General features: G+C 33.1%; 1 protein-coding gene across 1 annotated transcript in view; it reads right to left on the bottom strand.

The window, feature by feature from the left end:
* LOC106460021 (Down syndrome cell adhesion molecule homolog) overlaps positions 1 to 9676 on the bottom strand; it is a 112873-nt gene extending 103197 nt beyond the window's left edge. Inside the window, exon 1 of the mRNA XM_022386616.1 lies at positions 9118 to 9676. Coding sequence (XP_022242324.1) covers positions 9118 to 9190 — 73 coding nt within the window. The 5' untranslated portion in view covers positions 9191 to 9676. The remainder of the gene's footprint in view (positions 1 to 9117) is intronic.
* Positions 9677 to 23827: the final 14151 nt, after the last annotated feature.

Here is a 23827-nt window from a genome sequence, read left to right as displayed (position 1 = left end):
AAATTATTTTTATTCAGTCTATCTCTGAATCTCATGATCCTGAGTTCGATCGTGACTTTTCTTGTGAGTCTCTCTAACTTTCTAAACATGGAGCAAAAATCTAGTTTGTCATATAAGTCCTGTTTTGTCACAACACCCATCAACCAGCGCTTTATATCCTAAATTGAACCGTGTGTTAACCTTTGAAATGATAATTCGCAGCACCTGTGTTTTGCAGTATCATCTGTTTAAGCGACAGACTAAAGAGATTTGTGTTTACTATTAAATTTTGTGCTTTGTCCATCATTTAGTTTAGTTAGCTTTCACACACACATTGAGTGTCCCTATATATCTTACTATTTCTTTTGAACCTCTGTTTAATCAGTGGCGATCGAACTGCACGTCACTTGTGTGATCCACAACAGATTATTACAAAGATTGAAGGATCGAGTACACATTTCCTATTAATAGTACCTCCAGAAAGACATAGAAGGATATATCAATAGTAATTAAAACAGAGAAGAACATGAAATATAAGGGGATGTCTCAGTAGTAGCATCAAACACAGGTAAATGTGCAAACACAGAAAAATGCATCAATAGTAAAACAGAGATGAACATGAAACATAGTGGGAGGTATCTGTAGTAACATTAAAGATAGATAAACGAGTGAACCCAAAGACATGTATGAACACAAATGAACTCATATATATGTGTAAACACACAGAGATGAAACAATAGTAATAACATAGATGAACGTATGAATAGTACAGATGAATCTGTAAACACAAAATCATGTACCAATACAAACAAACACATGTATGTGTATTGTTACGATGCCGTATTTTGTAATACTTTTGTAAATCTTACTTGTGAGGCGCTGATCAATGACGTGTAACTAACGGGTTTTAGCACGTGCGTTCTCTGTAACGGTTTTTTGGTGTTTTATATATAAAATCTCAAGTTTCCGTTGGTAGTAGAGAAGTGTTTTTTGAGAAGTTTGGTTTAGTTTAGTTTGAGTGGCCATTTCAGAAAGTTTGGTTTAGTTTAGTTTGGGCCCGGCATGGCCAGGTGGTTAGGGCACTCGACTCGCAATCTGCGGGTCTCGGGTTCGAATCCCCGTCACACCAAACATGCTCGCCCTTTCAGTTGTGGGGGCGTTATAATGTTACGGTCAATCCCACTATTCGTTGGTAAAAGAGTAGCCCAAGAGTTGGCGGTAGGTGGTGATGACTAGCTGCCTTCCCCCTAGTCTTACACTGCTAAATTAGGGACGGCTAGCGCAGATAGCCCTCGTGTAGCTTTGCGCGAAATTCAAAAACAGACAAACAAACAAACTAGTTTAGTTTGAGTGGCCATTTCAGACAGAGATTTCTGTATCGAAGTCGAAAGAGCTTTTGAATATAGATATTAATCATAAATTTGTTGTTATAAGCTATCATTAGCTTTCTTGTTTATGACTCTAAAGAGTTTGTAAGTTTAAGAATTAATCTTAACTTTTGTAAGCCTTGTGTTTTTGAGAACTGTTGAAAATCGTTTTTGAAAATATAGACAAGTTTGGTGCAGTTGACATGGGAACAGTGAACTTTTTGTAACCATACATCTACCGTTAACTTGAAGCTGAATTTCGACGTGTTACGTTTTGAAGTCATTACTTTGAATTGGAGAGACATTTCCTACGTGGATCTACCAAGAAAGAGAGTTTTTTTTGTATTGTACCCTTTTGTAAATTGTTGTATATAAGTTAATATTTGATGTTTGTGTTTTTTATTTATAATATATAATACATCTTAAAACTAAAATTGCAGAGTTGCCATTTTTTTGTTTATACGTATTATACAGTAAGGTAATACGGGATCTTAACAGTATTCACATAAGGATGAAATGTTTGTGTAAACACAGAAGGATCTATTAGTTGTATCACAACAAACACATTTATGGGTAAATACAGAATAATGTATCAAGAGTTACAAAGAAAGAAATATGTGTTAATAGTAACAACAAACAGAGAAGGAGATGTGAAAGAAGTAAAAGTACGCTGGAAATGAAACTGAGCGAGACTTGTGGTCGTTAAGGAAATTCTCTTGAGAATAATTAACGCAAAAAAAAAAATAAACACAAATCAGTGAAGTGAACATATAGTGAGGTTTATGGAAATTTGGAGAACATTATTAGCTGAAGAGACTGAAAGTAGAGAGACTTGTGAAAGCAACAAGAACATTTTGAGGTAAATAAAAACAAAGAAAATAGGAGATAGAAAAAAGTGCAAAAACCAAAATAATATTGACCTTTTAAAGATAATTGCGAAAATAAAAAACAGCCTCTAAACAATGAAACACTTAAAAGGCATTCAGAAGTTAAGGGAACACTGTTAATTAAAGAACCAGAGAGTATGAGACTGCGGTAGGTAGAGATATGAAAGGATGAAAAAGTGCAACAACAGAGAGTTAAAGAATTAGCAAAGCCTAAGGGAACTAAGAAAACACTCGTCAAATAAAACGAAATTATCTTCGAGGTTAAAAGCAACAGAGATAATGAACAAGGGGTGGATGATGTTATTATCAATAAACAGTATGAACTTCGAGGCTAACAGCTACAGAGATAAAGAACAAGAGGTGGATGTTGTTTTTACCATAAAACAACATGACCTGCGAAGTTAATAGTTACAAATATAAGGAACAAGGGGTGGATTTTGTTTTCACCATAAAACGCTGTCTGACATTTTTCGCATAAACACGTTGACTCATAAACCACTCCCTTTCGTTTGTCGTTTCGCCGGAAACGTGCTATTAAGTGGGCGAGGTTGTTCACTTACAAGAAGTTGCTTGTGTACTACAATAACTTTGAGATTATCTTTGTGCTACAAGAAGATTTAACTGAACAAATCGATTTATGTAAAGGTAGTTAAAGATGTTTCTTTTATGTTTAACAAAGTTGCTTAGGTTCAAATAAAATAAAAAAACTATCATATTCTTTCTGACGATTCATAAATAGCACGAACTATAAGGACATAATTGAATTACACGGTATCTTATTAAAAGAAACCCGTTGTTTTTGTTCTTCCCACTAGAATGTAATAGCAGACAGCATTGTTCCTTAAGTTTAATGAATGTTGCCATTGATAAGATCTAGTGTATGTTTTAATGTCTTTTTGTATCATTCTTCGTCATTCCTAACTGCTTCTCTCGCTAAATGCAGTACAAATGCCAACATTGTAGTCTTGTTTACTGCAGTTTTTATTATTCCGGTAAACAACAATATGGTTTAGTATAGTTTACAAGCCGTCATCTCATTGTAGATAACAAGTATGTCTCCCTTTTTAAAAGTCTAAACTAGTGTAATGTGTCATAGTAAGTTAGTTAAACATTAAGCTTGAACATCATTTACAACTATGGCGTAATCATCAAATTAAAAATCAGACCTTGGCAACCTGCCTAACTCTGTTAATCTTACGTATACAGTTAAGCATTCTCACAGCCATGTACTTAAACATTAGACCTTAATAGCTTGGGTAATATTATTATAATCATATACCTAAATATTAGGTATATGATTCGATATGAACAACAATGTTCCAGACAAGTATCTAAGTATTAGGAAAAGGTAACAAGTACATAATTGTTACGGTCGTGTTATTAAACAAACAACGTATACGCTATTGTTATAGTAATGTACCTAAATATTAAATAATGATAACGTGTATAACACGGAGATATTCATGTAGCTAATCATAAGCCTTGATATTCTATATTACATTGCTCTAATGATATACCTAAATATAAACTCTAAAGACGTGTATAACATTGTTATAATAGTATACACAAGCCTGAAACTATGACAATCTGTACAAAACCGTTATGTTCATGTAGCTAATCATAAAACCCTGACACTTTATACAATTAAATTAAAGTAATGTACTTAAACATTAGACTTTGACAACTCTTATTGAATTGTCATATTCATGTAGGTAATCATAAGACCTCGACATTGTACACAACATTGTTATAATAATGTAAGTAAATATGAAACCATGATAATATGTACAACACCGTTATAATCATGTAGCTAATCATAATACCTCGACATTCTATACAACATTGTTATAACAACTAAGTGAACATGAAATCATGGTAATCTGCACAATACCGTGTTAATAATGTATTTAATCACAAGATCCCAAACGTCTGTACAATAAATCATGTAGCCAAACATAACATTTCATGACGCTGTTGTAAATAATTATGAGCTAAGCATAACATAAAAGAGGACATGTATGAAGCTTGTTATTGTCATGTACGTAAGTTTAGTACTCCTACATATCTTGTACAACACTTTTATAGTCATGTATTTGAACATGAGACCTTGATAACTTGTGCAACAGTACTTTAATCATGGACGTAAACGTATGATCTAGCTATAACAAAAATGGTTTTAATCGTAAAAAGTCATAAAAAATAACGTGAAAATTGTATCCGAAATTTATAACTATACTTTTAAGCTGAAAAATGTTTTGAGAATGTTCTATTGCTATATGTAATATTTGATATTCGGTTCACATCAAAAGCTAATCACTATATACAACAACAACAGATTATATAATAAGACGTATGATCTATTAATACAAGTATATATTCATTATATTAGTTTGAATTGTTTCAACTTTTTTACAGTAACTTTAAAGAAAATAATTCATTACAGTGCTATGATTACATACGTTATGACTGACCATATTAAGACTTCGTTCTTGCTAGAAACCTTTGGTTTGAACAGGCTCTTAGAAAGGTAATGCATTGTTATTTCTTATTTTAATATCTAGAACAAATATTTAATTTCTCTACACACCTCAATTGTACATACCCTTCACGAATCACCTTGAACCATGTGAACTAAAATTAAAGAAAGTAGAAACACTCTGACAATAACAGACCGACAACATGATAAACCACACAAAAAAACTGATAATAACACACAATAAACTAAACATGTAATACAAGTAAATATTATTCAAACATCTCAATAAAACACAGTCAATTCGAGAAATTTACACAAAAGCGGAGAAGAACATGCTAGGAAATTGACAAAAATACAAACTACACTAACAGAAACATACAGAAAATGACAGGAGTATAGAAGACAATTCCCTGAAAACACACACACATAATTTGACAAGAACTCTCCAGCAATTTGAAGAGAACACACACAACACTAGTAATTTGACAAAAGTACCTAGAATCTGAGAAAACACTAACAATCTGAAAAAAAAACAAATAAAACCTGACAGTAGTGTGTGCAACACTAAAAAATTTGACAGGAAAAGACAGAAACAAAACATTAGTAGCTTGACCAATAACCTGACCACACACTAAGGCTGAAAAAAGATAAACAACGTGACAAGAACACAGAACCTTGCAAAAAACATAGAACCTGATAAAAATATTAACAATTTAGCAAAAAACACACACACTAAAGCTGAAATACACTTGCAACGGGACAAGAAAACAGAACCTGTCAAGAGCATATTGAACCTGATAAAATATACTAACAATCTGAGAAAAACATATAAAACCTGAAAAAAATACTAACAACCTGCCAAGATAACATAGAATCTAAGAGGAAAAAAATAATAGTCTGGCAAAAATGCTATTCTAAAGCTGAAAAACAATAACAGCTTGAAAAGAGCTCACAGAACCTGACAATGACACATAGAACCTGAGAAGAAATTCTAACAACATTAAAAACATGTAGAACCTCAGTAAAGCAAATAATACCTGAGAAGAAATTCTAACAACATTAAAAACATGTAGAACCTCAGTAAAGCAAATAATACCTGAGAAGAAATTCTAACAACATTAAAAACATGTAGAACCTCAGTAAAGCAAATAATACCTGAGAAGAAATTCTAACAACATTAAAAACATGTAGAACCTCAGTAAAGCAAATAATACTTGAGAAACAATACTAACAAACTGTCAATAATACACACTATAGATAAAAAATACCAAGAGTTTGACAAGAACACTCAAAACCTTATAAGAACGCATATAACATGAGATAAAATACTGACAATCTGACAAGAACGCACAGAATCGAAGAAACATATTAACAACCTTGCATAGATACAAAAAAAGCTTAGAAAATATACTAATAATGTGACAAAACCCACACTAAAGCTGAAAAACACTTGACTACAATGTATGAATTTACAAAAACACAGAATCGGATAAAAAATACTGACAACATAACAACCAAACACATGCGTTAAACCTGAAAAATACTGACAACGTAACAGCAACTTACAAAACCTGAGAAAAAACACTAAAAACTTGACAAAACCACATAAAACCCGAGAAACAGATACTAAGAACATGACAAAAATACACAATCTGCACTAACAAAGCACTAACAACCTGAAAAAAAACAACAGAAAATACATATACACTAAAGCTTAAAAATACTGACAACGTAACAACAACTTGCAGAACCTGAGAAAAAACACTAAAAACTTGACAAAAACACATAAAATCCGAGAAACAGATACTAAGAACGTGACAAAAATACACAATCTGCACTAACGAAGCACTAACAACCTGAAAAAAACAACAGAAAATACATATACACTAAAGCTTAAAAATACTGACAACGTAACAAAAACTTGCAGAACCTGAGAAAAAACACTAAAAACTTGACAAAAACACATAAAATCTGAGAAACAGATACTAACAACATGACAAAAATACATAATCTGTACTAACAAAGCATTAATAACCTTAAAAACAATAAAAACACATACACTAATGCTTAAAAATAATGAGAACTAGACAATAACTCACAAAAACAATAAAAACGTAGACAGTCTAAAATGATTTTCCAAACCCAAATTAAAAGAACAAACCCTTTGTAACAGTTTACTCTAAACCCTTTCACAAGATATTGTACTATAAAGTCAGAAGATTCCTAACAAATCGAATAGGATATTTCACCTAGTTCTGTTACATTGAACTGTTCTTCTTAAACTAAACAATGAAAACTTTGTTGTGAAAAGTACAACACTGTAGACAACAAACAGACCGTGAGAATGGCGCGTGGAATACCAATATTTTGTTAAATTATTGATCTAACTACATATCTCTGATTTAAATCAAATACTTAATTTGATGTTTCTTGGCTACGCTCCAGTAACTTATGTATATTATCTGTTTTACATTTAATGCATGTGTAAAATAATCAGCTAATTGCGTGTTTATTTCTTTCGTTTTAGAGCTAACCCACAAAATGGATTATTTGTGTTCTATCTACCGAAAAGAATCGAACCCAAGATTTTAGCATTTTAAGTCCATAACTTTACGTCTTTCCCACAGAAGGACAATGATTAGCTAATCAGGTGTATCATATTTACATATAAAATATTACACTAATTCAACCCCCCCCCCCGACAAACATATATTTCTTAAAAGATATTTTTCTCAAACAAAGGAATCCATCTGATAAGTAACAATTATGTTGAAGGATTTATTTCTACATAATTAGGAACCCGATGTTGAGCGTCAGTTATTTCAAAGAAATGTTTTGATACCGATTGTGCTTTCTTGTAAGCACATTTATTAAAGACAGTCCATCGTCTTGATGTTTTCTATAATAGCTAAAATGTTCTAGTAATCACAACTTCTTTACAGATAATTTTTAGAAATTTCTTGGTTCTTCTTACAAAGTATGTTTCTGATTGAATTGTTTTCAATCAATAAAGGAAACCGGATAAGTGTAAAGATTTACTTTTGTGCAATAATTGAATTTGTGCAAGAAAAATATTTTATAAACAGCTTTGTGGCCACATCAGTTACAAACACTAATTTGTACAGAGATTTATTTTTACATATTAAGTTTCGACTTATTCTACAGCATCCTTTTGTTATCTCTAAACCTTAACTAAGCTCCTCCAATAAGCATTCACTGATTAGAGTTGTTTTCCCATAAGAACGTTATTCTAATAGGCATTCATTTCTACTATAGTTGCCCCTAAACATTAAACGCCTCCCTCCAAATGATTTTTCACTGTTTAAGAGCTGTTTTAACATAAAACTTATCTCTTTTAATTAACATCATTATTTCTAAATGTTAAGTAATCTTCACTAATAAGCGTTCATAATTTAGAGTTGTTTTGAAATATTACCTTATTAACATTTTTACATATTTCTATTTTAAATAAGAATTGTTCTCCTCTTATGAGTATCTCAAAGAATGATTTCGAGATAATAATTCTGGTGAAACTTTAGAGAGCCGTGTTTTGCTTAATAGCTAACTGTACAATGAATATTCATATAGTGGGACTCGCATAATATCTGTTCATCGTGGGAAAATTCATTTCCAAGGAGTTGTTTATATTTAATACATGAACTATTTTCGCTTATGAAAAAATCATTTTGGGAGAGTAATTGTTACGTAACTGAGATCCTGTAATAAATATTCATTTTCAGACAATTCTTTCTACTTATTCACTTATTTCTTCTTCTTTAAAAAAATGTTCTTTCAAGTTACTTGTATATAATAACTAATTTACTCAGGTCTAAAATGTTTATTTAGGAAATTCTCTATGTAAAGTAACACACGCTTTTCTAATAAACATTAATTTTTTGACAATATTATATCCACACGATATTCAGCCCTCTCTATTGATAAAAACGCTCATTATTATTTCGTAGAAGTTACTTAAATACCTTTGTGGAAAATAGTATAGGAACCGAACTTTCTAATAAATGGTGATAAGTGCTTAAAGATAATTCAAGTTTATTTGTTTTTTAGAATTTTAGATGTAGAGTTTGTAATGTTATGTTTAATAAGTTAAGAATTTTGTTGTAAATCATACTCTAAGAATTAAACAACTCTTTATAAGTTTCAATGTATCTATGTTTGTGTTAAAAAACAACATAGAATTGTTTACTTTGACACGTGTTATTATAATTGAAAAAAAATGGAAAGTTACCGAATAACTTCTGTTAGTAAACAACTGTTGAAACATCCATAAATAACTTATTTCATAAACCGAAGTTCACAACAAAGGCACGAACGCCGGTTTAATAATTAATGACATCCATTACATTAACCAAATAACTCTAATGAACGATAAACAAAGTCGTTTACATACGGTAACAATATCCAAGGCAACAGAGGAATGAGAGAGCAGTGAACATTGTGAATACTTCAGCAATCTTGAACATCTATCTCACATGTTGAAAGCTGGAATGTTTTGGATTTCACGTTTGATTTAGAAGATTAGCTATATACGTGGTACCATATGTGTAAATAATCCATTACCAGTCAGTATAGATTTGGAAACAGTTGTCAACTGGTTCATGTAGTTACTGAACTAATATCTTTTGCCGAAACTTCTGTCGCTTAGCACACGAATACGATGGCTTATTGAAAAGCGATGTTCACATAAAATGTGGAAACAGAGTTGCACTGGCCAAACTTTCTTTCTTCTCAACTACCACTAATCAGTTAGAGAATCTTAGAACAAAAGAAACGCTTTAAACGCGTTGTAACTGTTTGAACGACTACTGTCAGCCTTTCACAACTTTTGGTTAACTACACCGAACTCCCTGCTTCAAGCTGTAGTTTCCGAAGCTGCATGATGAATTATTGGTTTTTAAGTACTTTAGAACACGCACCATCCCAGCTAGACACCGGATAGAAATCCAGCCTTCTCGCTTTCTCTCGCAGCGTGCATCAGAAGACAAACTCCAACTATCATCGCCCGCAGTAGAACTAGCTCTCAGAATCTGCTGCTAATGCCTGATATCGTCACGTGATACACGCCTGCCTCGAGCTCTCTGAGCGACAGGTTGCAGCGATGATTAAGCCTGATCACTCTTCCTTCTCGGTGTCTCGCACTTAGCTGACCACTGTACTGTGGACTTATTAAATCACCCCTTTGCTGAGGACGTGGCATCAATAGAAAAAAAGCCCTTGGTAATATTTTTCTCTGATGTATTTCTTAGTCCAGATGATAGAGGATTACTGATGGACTAGAGGGTTTTAAACTTGACAATATTCAGTCCCTCACTTTCTTTGTAGCTCAAGTTCTTCATCTTAAGTGCACGTCTTCTCTGGAAAAAAGGTGTAATATAACATTATAAAAATAGTAACTTAGAATTCATCCTTCTGCTTCCAAGAATCACAGTATATTCTCGGCTTACACTTCTTAGGATCATATAGTTCATCATGATTAAAGAATCCAAATATCATAATCAGGACATCTAGAAAACTTAGGTGTGGACGGTCAAATTACTCCAGTGAACTAAGGGACCAAATTAATTAATTAGCTACCAGTTCTATCATTTCACTCAATACCTATATATATACAACATTCCCAAGAAAAGTTTAGAAAAATTCAAAATACCCACAACACGTTTTTATTATTTAAGTTAATATATTTCATGTAGTATTCTTCCATTGAATAATAACTAAAAAGATTCATATTGAACAGGGGAAAACCAAAACACACAGTAAATTTGATTATTTAGAACATTGGTGTAACGCTGATTCGCTTGTTTGAAGTTAAGCACAAAGCTACACATTGGCTTATTTATGCTCTGTTCATCACGGGTATCGAAGTTTTCTAGTGTTGCAAGTCCGCTGACATACCGCTGTGCCACTGGGGGGCTGGTGTAACATTAAGCACAAAGTTTTTACAGGAATAGAAGCTCGCTGAGCATACATATAGATATAATTTCAATAATAAACAACAACTCTGATGCCCATTGAAATCATGAAATAAGTAAGTCTGCGTTTTCCCCCTAAATATTTGTAAAATTTTACCTCGATGGTCAAGAATGGTATACATTCGAGTATTCCAAAAATATAAAAACTTATTTTCTTATATTTGAACAGCAGCGCTTTAAAGAATAGAAACCATTTTTGTTTTTGTTGCACATCCTCGTAACAAAACACATACCTAAATAAAAATAATTAGAATCGGTGTTTCTTAAATACAGAAGTCTAATAATTTCATAATTCAATATAATTTTGTAAAGTAGTCTAGTAATATTCATATATTTTATCCATCCTGGAAAAAAAGTATCTATTGTGAAAATTTGTTATGTCCTTATGTATAACAGAGATACGGTAACGATTTTAATTAAAAATTAAAGAGTTGATTCTTTTGTTGTTGTTCGCCAATGGATTTAATTGTTATGTTTGTAGTTTGTCGGTTGGACATGGAATGAGTGGTAGCGTGCTGGACTGTTAATCCGAGATCAATGGTTAGCGTCTTAATGCGAAATCACGGCTCCATACTTTGAGACCCTGGATGTGTTATAGGAGTGAGGTCAAATTCGCCTATTTAATTAGAGTAACCCAAAGGTTGGTGATGGATGCTGTTGACTAGTTGCCTTCACTCTACTCTATTAATTCAAATTAGGAACGACTAATACCTAGAACTCTTGTGTATCTTTGTGTGAATATCTGAAACAAACAACTGTAAGTCTTGACCTTTGGTAGGAACACAAGTAGCACAAACACAAACTAGTTTAATCAGTAAAGATAGGTAAATATGTTCAGTGCCCTTTATGGGTGTTAAGCCCACGTGTTGATAGACAGATATTGTTACGTCCACGTGTTGAAGGATAGATAGATTGTTATTTGTTTATTAAGTCCATGTGTTGATGGATAGATAGATTGTTATTTGTTTATTAAATCCATGTGTTGATCAATACCTGGATTATTATTTGTTCATTAAGTCCATGTCTTGATTGACAGATATTGTTATATATGTGTTACGTCCACGTGTTGAAGGATAGATAGATTGTTATTTGTTTATTAAGTCCATGTGTTGATGGATAGATAGATTGTTATTTGTTTATTAAATCCCTGTGTTGCTCAATACCTGGATTATTATTTGTTCATTAAGTCCATGTCTTGATTGACAGATATTGTTATATCTGTGTTACGTCCACGTGTTGAAGGATAGATAGCTTGTTATTTGTTTATTAAGTCCATGTGTTGATGGATAGATAGATTGTTATTTGTTTATTAAATCCATGTGTTGATCAATACCTGGATTATCATTTGTTCATTAAGTCCATGTGTTGACAGATACCTAAATTATTATGTTTTGTACACTTTTTCTGCTTGGCTGAGGCTAGTCTTTATTTCTTCGAATTAGAACCGATATAAAAACGTTCATTTCATAGCTTTAGTGTTGTTTCTTAGTTTATGTACGGTTTCTAGAACATCTGACTATTACACTGCAATGCTGAATTTATTTCTTTTGGTCTCTTACATGACTTTAGACTGCTTCTTACAGAACCAAAACAACGTGTTTTCAATCACAACCAGCCGTCAGCTGCAGCGGAAACTACAGCCCGTGTTTCTCTGTATTTGAAAGTTCTTGAACCCAAGAGAAGATTGAAGGACCGCATTACATATGAACACATGCAGTACGTAATTGAGTTAGAAATATATATATATCTTCCAATTCTTAATGTGGAAACCCAATCTGATGACATTAGGTTTATACGACAAATACAAAACTTAAAATTCATTTTTCATAAAGAGGAGAGTTTGAAGCGAAATAAAGAAAGAGGGGGGGGAGCGAGAATATAATAATTAATAAAGCCATGGAGTGAAATGAAAAATTGAAAGAAAAATTTATAAAACACTTTAAATGCTGAATATTAGCAATAGAGAAAGGAGAAATATTTAATGATAGAAAAAATGGAATTAAAAGAAAAAATATAGAAACAATTAGCGCATATACATAAAACAAAGAAGCAGATAAAAATGGCAACGTAGTCACTAAAGGAGCAGCAAATGAGAGCAAAATAAAGTAAGATTTCCAGACAGAAATAGAAAAGATTGTAGATGGGAAAATTAATAAGTAGAGATTGGCTAGTAAGTAAATGGAATGTGAGGAGTCGGGGTAAAAAGAAAATAAATAAAATGAAATAGAAGTAAAAAATTGCTGAACATTTCTGTACTTTGAGTCATGGCTAGTAAATGCAAGATATATCAAGCTATAAAGATCTTGATTTAAAATAACAAAAAGACAAACAATTCCTTGAGGACTGTGACAGATTTGCACGTGAAAAAGATCATCAAGAAAAAAAGAAGATAACTTAGTCCATTAGAAGCACAGTGCTGATAGAATTGTGCCCACTTTTATTAAAGATAGACTATATTGAGTGAATGTTCATATGTCTCTAAACCACGAGAAATATATTCTGTTTTTTCTCCCTAGTTGTTTCAAGTGGACCATCTTAACTCATAATTCCTTGACAGCGAGCGAGGGTGTTCTTAAGGAACAAAGAAAGCTGGAATAAAGGCAGAAAATAACGGTTTTATCGTATGAATATTTAAGTGACTTTCTCATCAAAGAAGTACGATAAGGAGTTCTTAGGAAGGATTTTCAATTGAATGGATTCACACATAAAGATAAAATTATTTACGTCCATAAAGTTAAATGTTGAGCCTTTTCACTAATATTTTGTTGACGTTGATTTTTTATTGTTAAACCTCTCTGGAAATTGCATCATTAATGATGTTACACGTGAAAATAAGTGCTTTGGTTGTTCTATACGAGAATTTTATATGCTAAACAAAAAACATGCGTTACATCGTATCATGTAAACCAAATTAGGGGTAATGAAAAATAATGTTGTAGCTAGTGGTAGGAAACCATGGTAGCAGAAGTAAAGAAAACTATCGCAGTATTACTGTGTACAACTATGATAACAATAATACTAGGAAATACTCATGTTGTAGTTAGTGTTAGAAAACCATGGTAACAGGAGTTACCATGGTTAGTGGAAGTGTTAGTGTGGACAACTATGATAATAATAATAATAATAGGAAATGCTTATGTTGTAGTTAGTTAGGAAATCACGGTGACAGGAGTAAAGAAAACTATGAAGGTATTAGTGTGTACAACTATTGTAGCAATAATAGTAGAAAATACTTATGTTATAGTTATTGGTAAGAAACCATAGTAACAGGAGTATTGGAAAATATGGAAGTGTTAATGTCAACAACTATTGTAGTAATAATACTCATGTTGCAGTCAGTGTTAGGAAACCATGGTAACAGTTGTAAAGGAAACTATAGAATCGATATGAGAACATCTACCACAACTTTGATGTTTATAATATTAAACAAAATCGCTAGTGGAAGAGGAAGTTTATTTATTTCATGTTTCATGGCAATAACCTGTAATTTATGTGATGAAAAAACGCTATAACTAGATATACACACATCAAATTTTGAAGTATTTGTTGATTTTATGCTATAGAATGCTATGCTATGTTGATTTTATGCTATAGAACCAAGGAAATATGAACTTAAAAGCAACGTTGTCTAGTTAATTTTAATTATATTTTCCAACTGAACAAGAACAGCTAAATTTTTAACAAAAATGTTTTATAAGGCAAAATACCTTATTATAAGTCATGTATGAAAAAAGCTAGAAAAGCTCGAGAGAATGTCGATCGCGTGCATTTTGAGATGCAGCACATACCTAATAACTTCATTATAAGTCCACATCATACCCAGATAAACGAATTACTTAATGATGCCTGTTTGTTTTCAGTGCATTCTCATTGTTTTCTACAGTAAAACATAAATCAAGAAGCAAATAACAATTATCAGACTGACAGACTGACTCATGGGTAACAGATGGACAGATGTCTTTGGTTTCTACAGCACAACAACAACAACAACAGTGGGTAACAGATAGATAGATGTCTTTGGTTTCTACAGCACAACAACAACAGTCGACATTATACTTGAACGTTAAAATATCCACATTCATTATAATTGTTGCTTAAATCCTATTACTTCCACAACAGACGCTGTGGACAAATATTTTACAAATGCACATTATCACTGCGTTTTTTGTTTTGTTTTGTTAATCATCTCGAACAATTAAAATCAAGAAAAGAGGAAATAAATTATCAATATAAAAATTGTTGACCGAGCTGGTAAAAAAAATTAAAGAAAACCAAGTGATCGATTTTAGATGAGAGGTACGTGTCTGTTTCAAACGTAAAGATGATTTTGTTTGATAGTTTTTGGTTATTCAATACAATTAATCTATAGAACCTTTACTTCTCTCTCTCTTTCATACATACCATCAACATCCTCGGTTTAAAGTTCGTATTAGACAGGCAAGACATACATATTATAAATCGACTGGTTCATAGTGACCAAGATCTAAATGTGTTGTTAATTCAGGATACAGATCACTTGTGTAAAAGAGGTGTTGTACCAATAATATGTCACATTTATACATTAAATATATCAGTCTATAAATAGAAAATTCAAACAATCAGTCTTAGGCTTAATTTATTTATTGCTTGGGTATTGTTAAGAAGAAGAAAAAAAGAATCACAGTAAAAATGATATATTCACTATTACTGTGTGATAAACATGTAAGATCACAAAATAAATATATTACTTTTACAAGTGACTCAAAAGCATGAGTACAGTTGATATTCATTAGTCGCAGAAGTAAAAGACTTGGTAAGCAGAATTCTTTGCCTAAAATGAGTAAAACTTTTCAAAAACTCTTTTATTAAATCTTTTTGTTTCTCCTGAAGGGTAGAGGTGAAAAAATTATAACCAGAGCTTCTCTGTTAAATGATCGAACCCCTTTTACTCTTGGTAATTGTGGGAAAACACTTGATAATAAAAGAGTTCTTCTCCTAAAATAAACTATAGGTTTTCCAGACACTCCTTTATCAGGTCCTTTTTGCTGTTGGATGTTCCTTTAGCAAAGTAATTTTTCTTATTAGTATTTTTCAAATTTCATAGCACCTTACTTATCGATAGTAATCAGGTTTTAGAATTTTTTTTCTCATTATTCACGCCTCCCTTTTTCTAAAGTATCGTAGTCTTTTAAGGGACAATTTGCTTCACTAAAATCAACCTAGTAATTAGTTTTACTTTAGCCCTTATACAGCCAAGATGAAACTAAACTTTAGTTTAACAGGAAAGAGCAGGATTAAACTAGGTCTATGTTTTACAAGAAACAACAAGTGAATGTAGATCTACAGAGATTAAGTAGGCTATATTTAAACAATTCTGGAGCCTCACCACGTCGTTACTGTTCATGTCGCCACGTACATTATGCTCTATCTCAGCTGTTTTTTGGATACTAGGGATCGGCTCACTGCATCACCAAACTGTCGCGGACCACTAAAATGCAACGAAAAACTATTACGATTTGCATATAATTATTCTGTCAGTTTTTGCTTGTTTGTTTGTTTTTGTGAAATCTCATGGACTGGTTAGGTGGCTGTGATGAACCAGCGCCAGTCTGTGGACTGGTGATTGACAAATACTGGTCTATCTTACGATCGTGCATCTTGACAATAGCTCTGCAGCGTATCCATTGCAAAAAGCCCTATAATAAGACTGTCTTGTCTGAAGCCCACCATTCTTCCTTGATATTTTCCATAACCCTTATAATTTACGAGGACGACGGTTTTCACTGCCTGTTTAAACAATCCATTCGCACAAAACTACATAAGCAACTTGACTGGTATGTCTTCATATGAAATAGCATGATACTCATATGATTCTCCAGCTACTTGAAGTATGGGACGGTTGAATGGATATGTCATGAAAGCAATTTATGTACACGTGACTTATGTCGCTTTTCCAGACGGAGATCCTTCTCGATTATGTTGCATACCATTGCCTGAGATACGTGGACGGCTTTTACCACTGATCTTTCTGTTCGTGTATTCTCACCTGCTATAAGACTTTGCTTACCAAGAGTATGGTACAACGTGTTGCAGGACATTTTCTTGGTGCCCTGGTTCCGCAAGTTGACCAATAAGCCTTTTATTCCAATATCATTAAATACAGGGGATATCTTCATCTTAGAAATTCTAAATCCCCGATCTAAACTCATCTTTATTACCATCTGAGTGTGTTAATGTTTTGTATTGGAAAGAGCTGTAAGATAGCACCTCAGAAGTGATCAATTTTAGGTGGTATCATACTACCTACGAACGCCAGATAGTGTCAAAATGTAGTTTTGATACATTCCGTTCCATCGTGACATTATATCAGCTGTGGTTATCAAGTGACTTGCTGACTTGCTTATTCAAAACCGTTTTAATATAACGTATATAATTTTATCAAGAAAAGACAAGATTAAGCTAGGTATAAATATAAAAAGAAAGAACAAAATTAAGCTAAGTGTAAGTATAAAACGAATCAACAGGATTACGTTAGGTATAAGTATAAAAGAAAGTGCAAGATTAATATAAGATAAGTCAGTGGCGGTTCATCAGTGAAAGAAAAAAAGGCTATGTCTTCAGAAAAATTTTGTACAAATAAAATGTCTCTTAATTTTTATATTAACACGCAGTTTCTTTGTTTTGTGTCTAAAATTCTTGAGAAACTATATGTTTTGTAGCATAACGCTCAAAAATCTCCTTGTCCTGCTCTATGACATTCATCGAGGTGACATCTCACGTCGTGAGGCATAGAGTGGTTGTGCCTCTCGTGTTTTTTTATCAGTGAAATTTCTCTATGTTGCGACAGAAAGAAGCGAGAGTAGTCGAGCATTTTTACCGAGTTTAAGAAGGATTTTTGAAGTCATCCGCACAGTTAATAGAGTCCGTCACTAACTAGGCATTAAAAACAACCAATGAAAATCATTTTAAGAAAGGTTTAGAATCACGAGGCGCACGTAAGCCTCGAAGAGTCGCGGTGATCAAAGGCTGGTACAAATTTAATCATTCTGTGATTATTCGTGTTTTTACGGATACAAAATATTAAAAGTGAGTTTCATTACATGAGGTGCTGTAATTGGTTACACTTTAATGGTTGTTTCCAAGATTTCTAGTTCATTCGTTTGTTTGTTGAATTTTGCGCAAACTTACTCAACAGTTACCTGCGTTAGCCATTCTTAACTTAGAAGCGATAGACTAGAGGGAAGTCAGATAGTCAACACCACCAACTCTGGGGTTTCTCTTTACCAACAAAAAGTGGAATTGACATAACATTATAACGCCCTCAGGCCTGAAAGGGCGAGCATGTTCTGTATGGGATTCGAACCAGTGACCCAGAGATTGCTGATCAAACACTCTAACGATCAGACCCTGGCAGGTATTTTGCAGTTTGAAGAATAGTTCGTCCTTGTCTGGCATGGCGACGTTACCAACATACTTGCAGCTATGAAAGGCTGTCGTTCACGTATGAACAAATCAAGACACCTAAAGCAAGTATCTGTTTGACCGTTTTCTATTTTTGTGGATCAGGCTAAAATATTACCAGGCTCCTCCTGAGTATTAGCTACGAGCCATCATTGGTATAAGTGCACAAAGAAAGAAAGGATTAAGCTAGGATGTAGCTAGGGAAGGACAGAATCAAGACAGTTCTAAACATATCATTAAATAGCAGAAACAAGTTAGATTTAAGTAATAATGGAAGAACAGACAAAGCTAGTTATAACAATGTAAAGAAATATTAGGCTTAAGCTAGGCCTACGTTCATGAGTGAAAAAGAGGATTAAGCTCTGTCTAAATGTATAAAAAAGTAAAAGAAACAAACTTGGCTTGAGTGTCTCAAGACCTAAGAGAGTCAAATTTGGTCGAAGTGTCAGAGTTGAAATAACTGAAATTACACCACTCTATAACTAATTTAGAATATATCTGTTGATCTGTTGTATGGTATATTTAGGTACTTTTTCCAAATTTTCATGTATGTGTTAATCAGATGCATAAAGGTCGAATCCGTCTCCTCAGGTAAATTTACATATGGCAATGGCTCTCCCATAGAAGCTTGTGCCATTATGTCTTTTTATCTGTCTACTCTCTGGGGTGGAACAACAATATCTGAAGATGTTACACACATGTTTGAACAAGTTGGGATGAGTTGGTGATTCTTTTCTTAGCATATGCTATTTGGAATAGTCGTTGACGTAGGTAATTAAGGATTCTGAGATACCGCACTAGAAACCTGGTCTGACTTCATTGTGTGATATTATTACTTGATCCATTCATTGATCTTTGTTCTAAGTAGATGTTTTTGAAAATCTTCTCTTAACTCCAGCAGCCGGGGAGTAGTCACAGAGAATATAAAAGCAGCCCAATTTATTTTACTACACATCATTATTGCGAACAAAAATTAGTTTTATTTGCTCATTTTTGTTTAGTAGTTTTCTTCGCTGTTCAAGTTCATTAAAACTCTCTGTTTAAGATTTACGTGACTTGTGTTTTTAATTACTTAATTTCTTTCCTGATGAATATCACAGACTAGTGTACGAAGTAATGCAATTCTTGTGTCTCTCGTGAGTAGGATTTCAGCCCCGGATCTCTCGCACTACAATCGAGTGCTCTACTGACTGAGCTAGAGGTTAACCCACTAGCTTTTGCTTTTAATGCACTTTTTAACCCTTTAAACTACAGCAGAAGTACATCAAAGTATTACAGAATCAAGTACATTTAATTCTAGAAGTTTGTTTAAAAGATCTTGCTTAAAGAATTCTTGGAATGTTGTTTGTGAACGGAGAGATCTTTGGCGTCAGTGGCTTCAGATGGGTTTCTTCAACCCGCTGAAACAAGAGGACTTAATAAACTTAGGATATTTAAGTCCAAGAACATAACCTTTTTAGCAAATTTGTCCTTATCTCTTGTTTTTCGCCATTTTTTAACCTCCTTCAGACGAGTCAAACACTTTTATTCAAATCACAACCGAAACACATTCTAAATGAGGTGATGAAACACTGAAGAATGTTAAACAAATGATTTTGAAAGGTGAAAAAAAAACTGGTAGAAAGGAAAGTTGACACTGAAGTTGGTTACAAAAATAATTATTCCTTGAGTCATTGTGGTGCATATAGATAAACTTCAAAAAAGGTGAAACAGACATTTGAAAATAAGATAATTTCGTTTTCAATGTGCTGATTGTATGTTATTGAAGATAAATTAAATGTTTTTGAAATAAAAATATATAGTGAACAGTTTAAGAGAAAATTACAATGTAAATCAATCTTTTAAGTTATTTCAGAATTTAAAACGATCTTTTTGTTACTAATTTGTCGTAATCATTTATGTTCCATTCATTAAGATTCGAAAAAAAACAACATTTGCTCATATGCATGTTGGCCAATTTTGAAACGACAGAATGATTTAATATTTCCGTTATCAGGGCTTTGCTTTACATTAAGCTTTCCATACAACGTGACAAGCAATAATTTTTCTCATACAAGTAAACAAGCGACCTGATGTTGTCGTCAGTTTGAACTTAATGATCTATTTTTAGTTTAATATTGCTACTTGAGTTAGTTTACTCATGTTACTTCTATTAGTTTTGTAGCCAGACAGTAAACTGTAGAGTAACCGTTGCTAGGAAAATGTATTAGCCCAATAGATCTATTTATTTTCAAAGTACCTTATAATCATCTGTTCCCTCCTGGTTTCATAACGAAGAAAGACCTAAACATTTCCGTTTGTTTTAATGCATTAATTACCTAGATCACAACATATGCTTCAGGAGCTGATTAATTTTACATTTTCCTTTACAGGAAACAAGAAGCTGAGTGGAAGAGGTCCCTACTGTTACTTATTCTCTACTTTGGATAATTTCAATGTCTGTTTGCTTAGTCCCGTAAGGCTAAAGAAGGAATTGCATATCTAATTAATTGTAAAGGATATATGAAAATGAGCAAGTCGAATATTAATAAAAGTTGGAAGAACACTACATGATACATGTTTTACACCAAGTTTAGACGAGTGCTGATTATAAACCAGATAATAGCATGTCGTTAAGACTAATCTTTAATGGGTTATTATGAATTATAAACTAACATGACGTTAAACATAACATAACCTTGATCCAAAGCTGTAATGGATGGTAATAAACCGTGAAATCACGTGTCTTTGATCTAGAGGTAAAGAATGGCTAAGGGCCATGTCGTAATCTCGACGTTTCGAACTTTAATAACTACAAACATGTAGCATGATACTGACCCTATGTAACACCCTGTGGGCTAGGCGTAATCTATTGGTTAGTGTTATGGAAAATTAGCTCTGCACTTCGGGGTCGTGGGTGTTTCATAAGACTCGAATCTCATTATCTGGTCAGGCAAGAGTAGCCAAAGTGTTAATAGTGGGTGATGTTGACTAGCTGTCTTCACTTTAGTCTATCTATTTAAAATTAGGGACGGCTATGCACACACATCCCTTCTTTAGCACGAAAATTCTAAACGAAAAAATGCCAAACTCTTTTATGTTTTATTATTATTTTGAATTGATATGTTGAAATCCATTAAGCTAATATAAGAATTTAGATCAGCAAGAAATATTTGACAAAATCGAGGTCATGTTCAGCATAGAAAGAAATTCAAATTTTACGATTCTATTGGTCTGCGCCCACTAAGAGGTAACAGATAAAGGCAACTCCTGTAGAGTTGGATTAGCAGTGCCTCTTCTTACACTGAGTCATCCAATGATCCCATTAGGGTACCCCCATACACGTGTCTTGGAACTGTTTGTGCAATCCTTTAATTGCATTGTTTGATGATACCCATGCATGCTATACTTACCAGAAATGGCGATGCACGAGATCAATAGACTTGAATTCTGCTTAGCAAAGAATGGTATGTGCTTTTTGCACTATCTATTTCAAAATATTTAATTTTGGTTAGAGTAAGACAGACGAGATGAAGATTTCAATACAAACATCTACTTTATCGCAAAACAGTTTACATACCTTACAGATAATTTGCACTTAGAAGCATTATGTGCTGAAACTCTTATTATTTAGGGGCTGATTTTTACTTGTTTGTTTATTTCTTCTTAAGCACAAATCTACACAATAAGCTATGTGTGCTGTGCCCACCATGGGTATCGAAACCCAACTTTTAGCGTTATAAGTCCACAGACTTAACGCTGAGTTACTGAGGGCAATGTTTAATTAATTTTCATAAAGTTAACTGTTTCTTGTTTTATTGGTTTGTTTTTAAGCACAAAGAGTGCACAATGGGCTATCTATGCTGTGTCCATCACAAGTATTGAACCCAGAATTTTATTATTATAAGCTTTCAAGTTCACTATTTTTGGAAATCTGCAGTCAAAGGATTATAAAAGTTTTTTCTTTAAAGCATTTTGTTCGGTAAAATTAGATTTTCACTTTATGGTTAACTTCTTTTATGATAGTTCGTTATTAAGTTTTAGGATAGTAGGGCTTCCAGTAGGCTTGCACAAAGTCATTTAAATTTCTATTTGCTCAAACAGTTTACATTTATGACGAAAACAGTTCGTCCCAGAAAATAGTTTTCACCTCAATCATGCTCTTTTTTTTTACGCAATAGTAACGACAGTTATCATTTTATTTGACATTTTATCAACCATCTTCTTAATGTTCCGTTAACCAAAGTTATTATAGTTTCTCCGTGATAAACACACGAAACACTCCATTTTTTGCATTGTCTTTCTACTGAAAGTTCTTTATACTAAAAAAAAAATATTTTTTGTTATATCTTTTGCAGTTGTCTCCCATACGTACATATATAATGAAATGCGTATTTTTTGTGACATCGGTTTGGGCTGAAAACGACAGATCCATTTTATATCTCTACTTTATCCCTTAGCAACAGAGGAAACTATCACGCTATAAGCTACTTTGTGCTAGATAATGTCGCCAACTTTGATAGGTTCGCTATTAATACGTGTAACTAGAGAATCAATTTTAAAGAAAGAAACCGATGATCGGTAGTTGTGGAAAATGTTTAAATCAGAAAGTTGAGAGGTAGTCAAAACCTTCAGGAAAAGTTAAGGTACATACAGTATGTTACTAGGTAGAGAAGAATATCCATGGAAAATTATCAGGGTGCAACATAGCTACAAATTGAGAGTCATCAGAAAAAGGTAGGATAACTGAAGCTTTCACCAGTTGGAGAAAGTTAGATACTTGTATAGGCGTAGTTATTCCTTTACTTTGTGTCACAATCGAACACCTGATCTGTCACACGCCAAACCAGTGCTCCACCTACTGAACTAAAAAGTTAATCATTTAGCACAGTTGGCAGAGAACTCGCTTGAATTGTGAGGTTGGTTAACATAGGCTCACTCAGACCAGAATGACCTGAAGTGAAAGGAGAGAAGTGGTTGGTTGCCACGATATCCAAAATGTGTGTGTAATGTTCCCAGACTTTAGTTTTTGTAACAGTTCAGTCTTGATTACTCTAAACTGGTACCTTGAGAATTCAGCATTTCTCTAGGATTGTTAACTTTGGATTATCTTTGTGTTCTTATGGTATTGTTGGACTGGAAATTAGTGAAATGTGATCTTCCCATGTTGGTAGCTGAACTTTTCCATTAGAACACAGAGTGGTCATTTTTCAATCTTGTATGTGATTGGCTAGAGAATCATTTTTTCTTTGCTCTTCGACTGGACATGTCTACGTTTGGAACTTTGTATTTGGGACTGTATTGTGCTGTATTGTATTGTACAGTTCGGTTCTAGTATAAAATAATATTGTCCTTGTCTTTGTGTAGTAATTATCAGTTCATCTACTGTTAGTTTTGTAAAGTTAACTCATACACAGAAGTCAGTCAAATATACAGTTTTATTTCATGTTCAACTGCGTTGGTGTGATAAACAGTTTTATTTCATGTTCAACTGTGTTGGTGTGATAAATAGTTTTATTTCATGCTCAATTGTGTTTGTGTGATAAACAGTTTTATATCATGTTCAACTGCGTTGGTGTGATAAACAGTTTTATTTCATGTTCAACTGTGTTGGTGTGATAAATAGTTTTATTTCATGCTCAATTGTGTTTGTGTGATAAACAGTTTTATTTCATGTTCAACTGTGTTGGTGTGATAAACAGCTTTATTTCA

Source organism: Limulus polyphemus, unplaced genomic scaffold, assembly GCF_000517525.1.
Source record: "Limulus polyphemus unplaced genomic scaffold, Limulus_polyphemus-2.1.2 Scaffold694, whole genome shotgun sequence".
NCBI classification, from domain to species: Eukaryota; Metazoa; Arthropoda; class Merostomata; order Xiphosura; family Limulidae; genus Limulus; species Limulus polyphemus.
The sequence above is the reverse complement of the archived record's forward strand: the minus strand, read 5'-3'. Positions and strand labels throughout refer to the sequence as shown.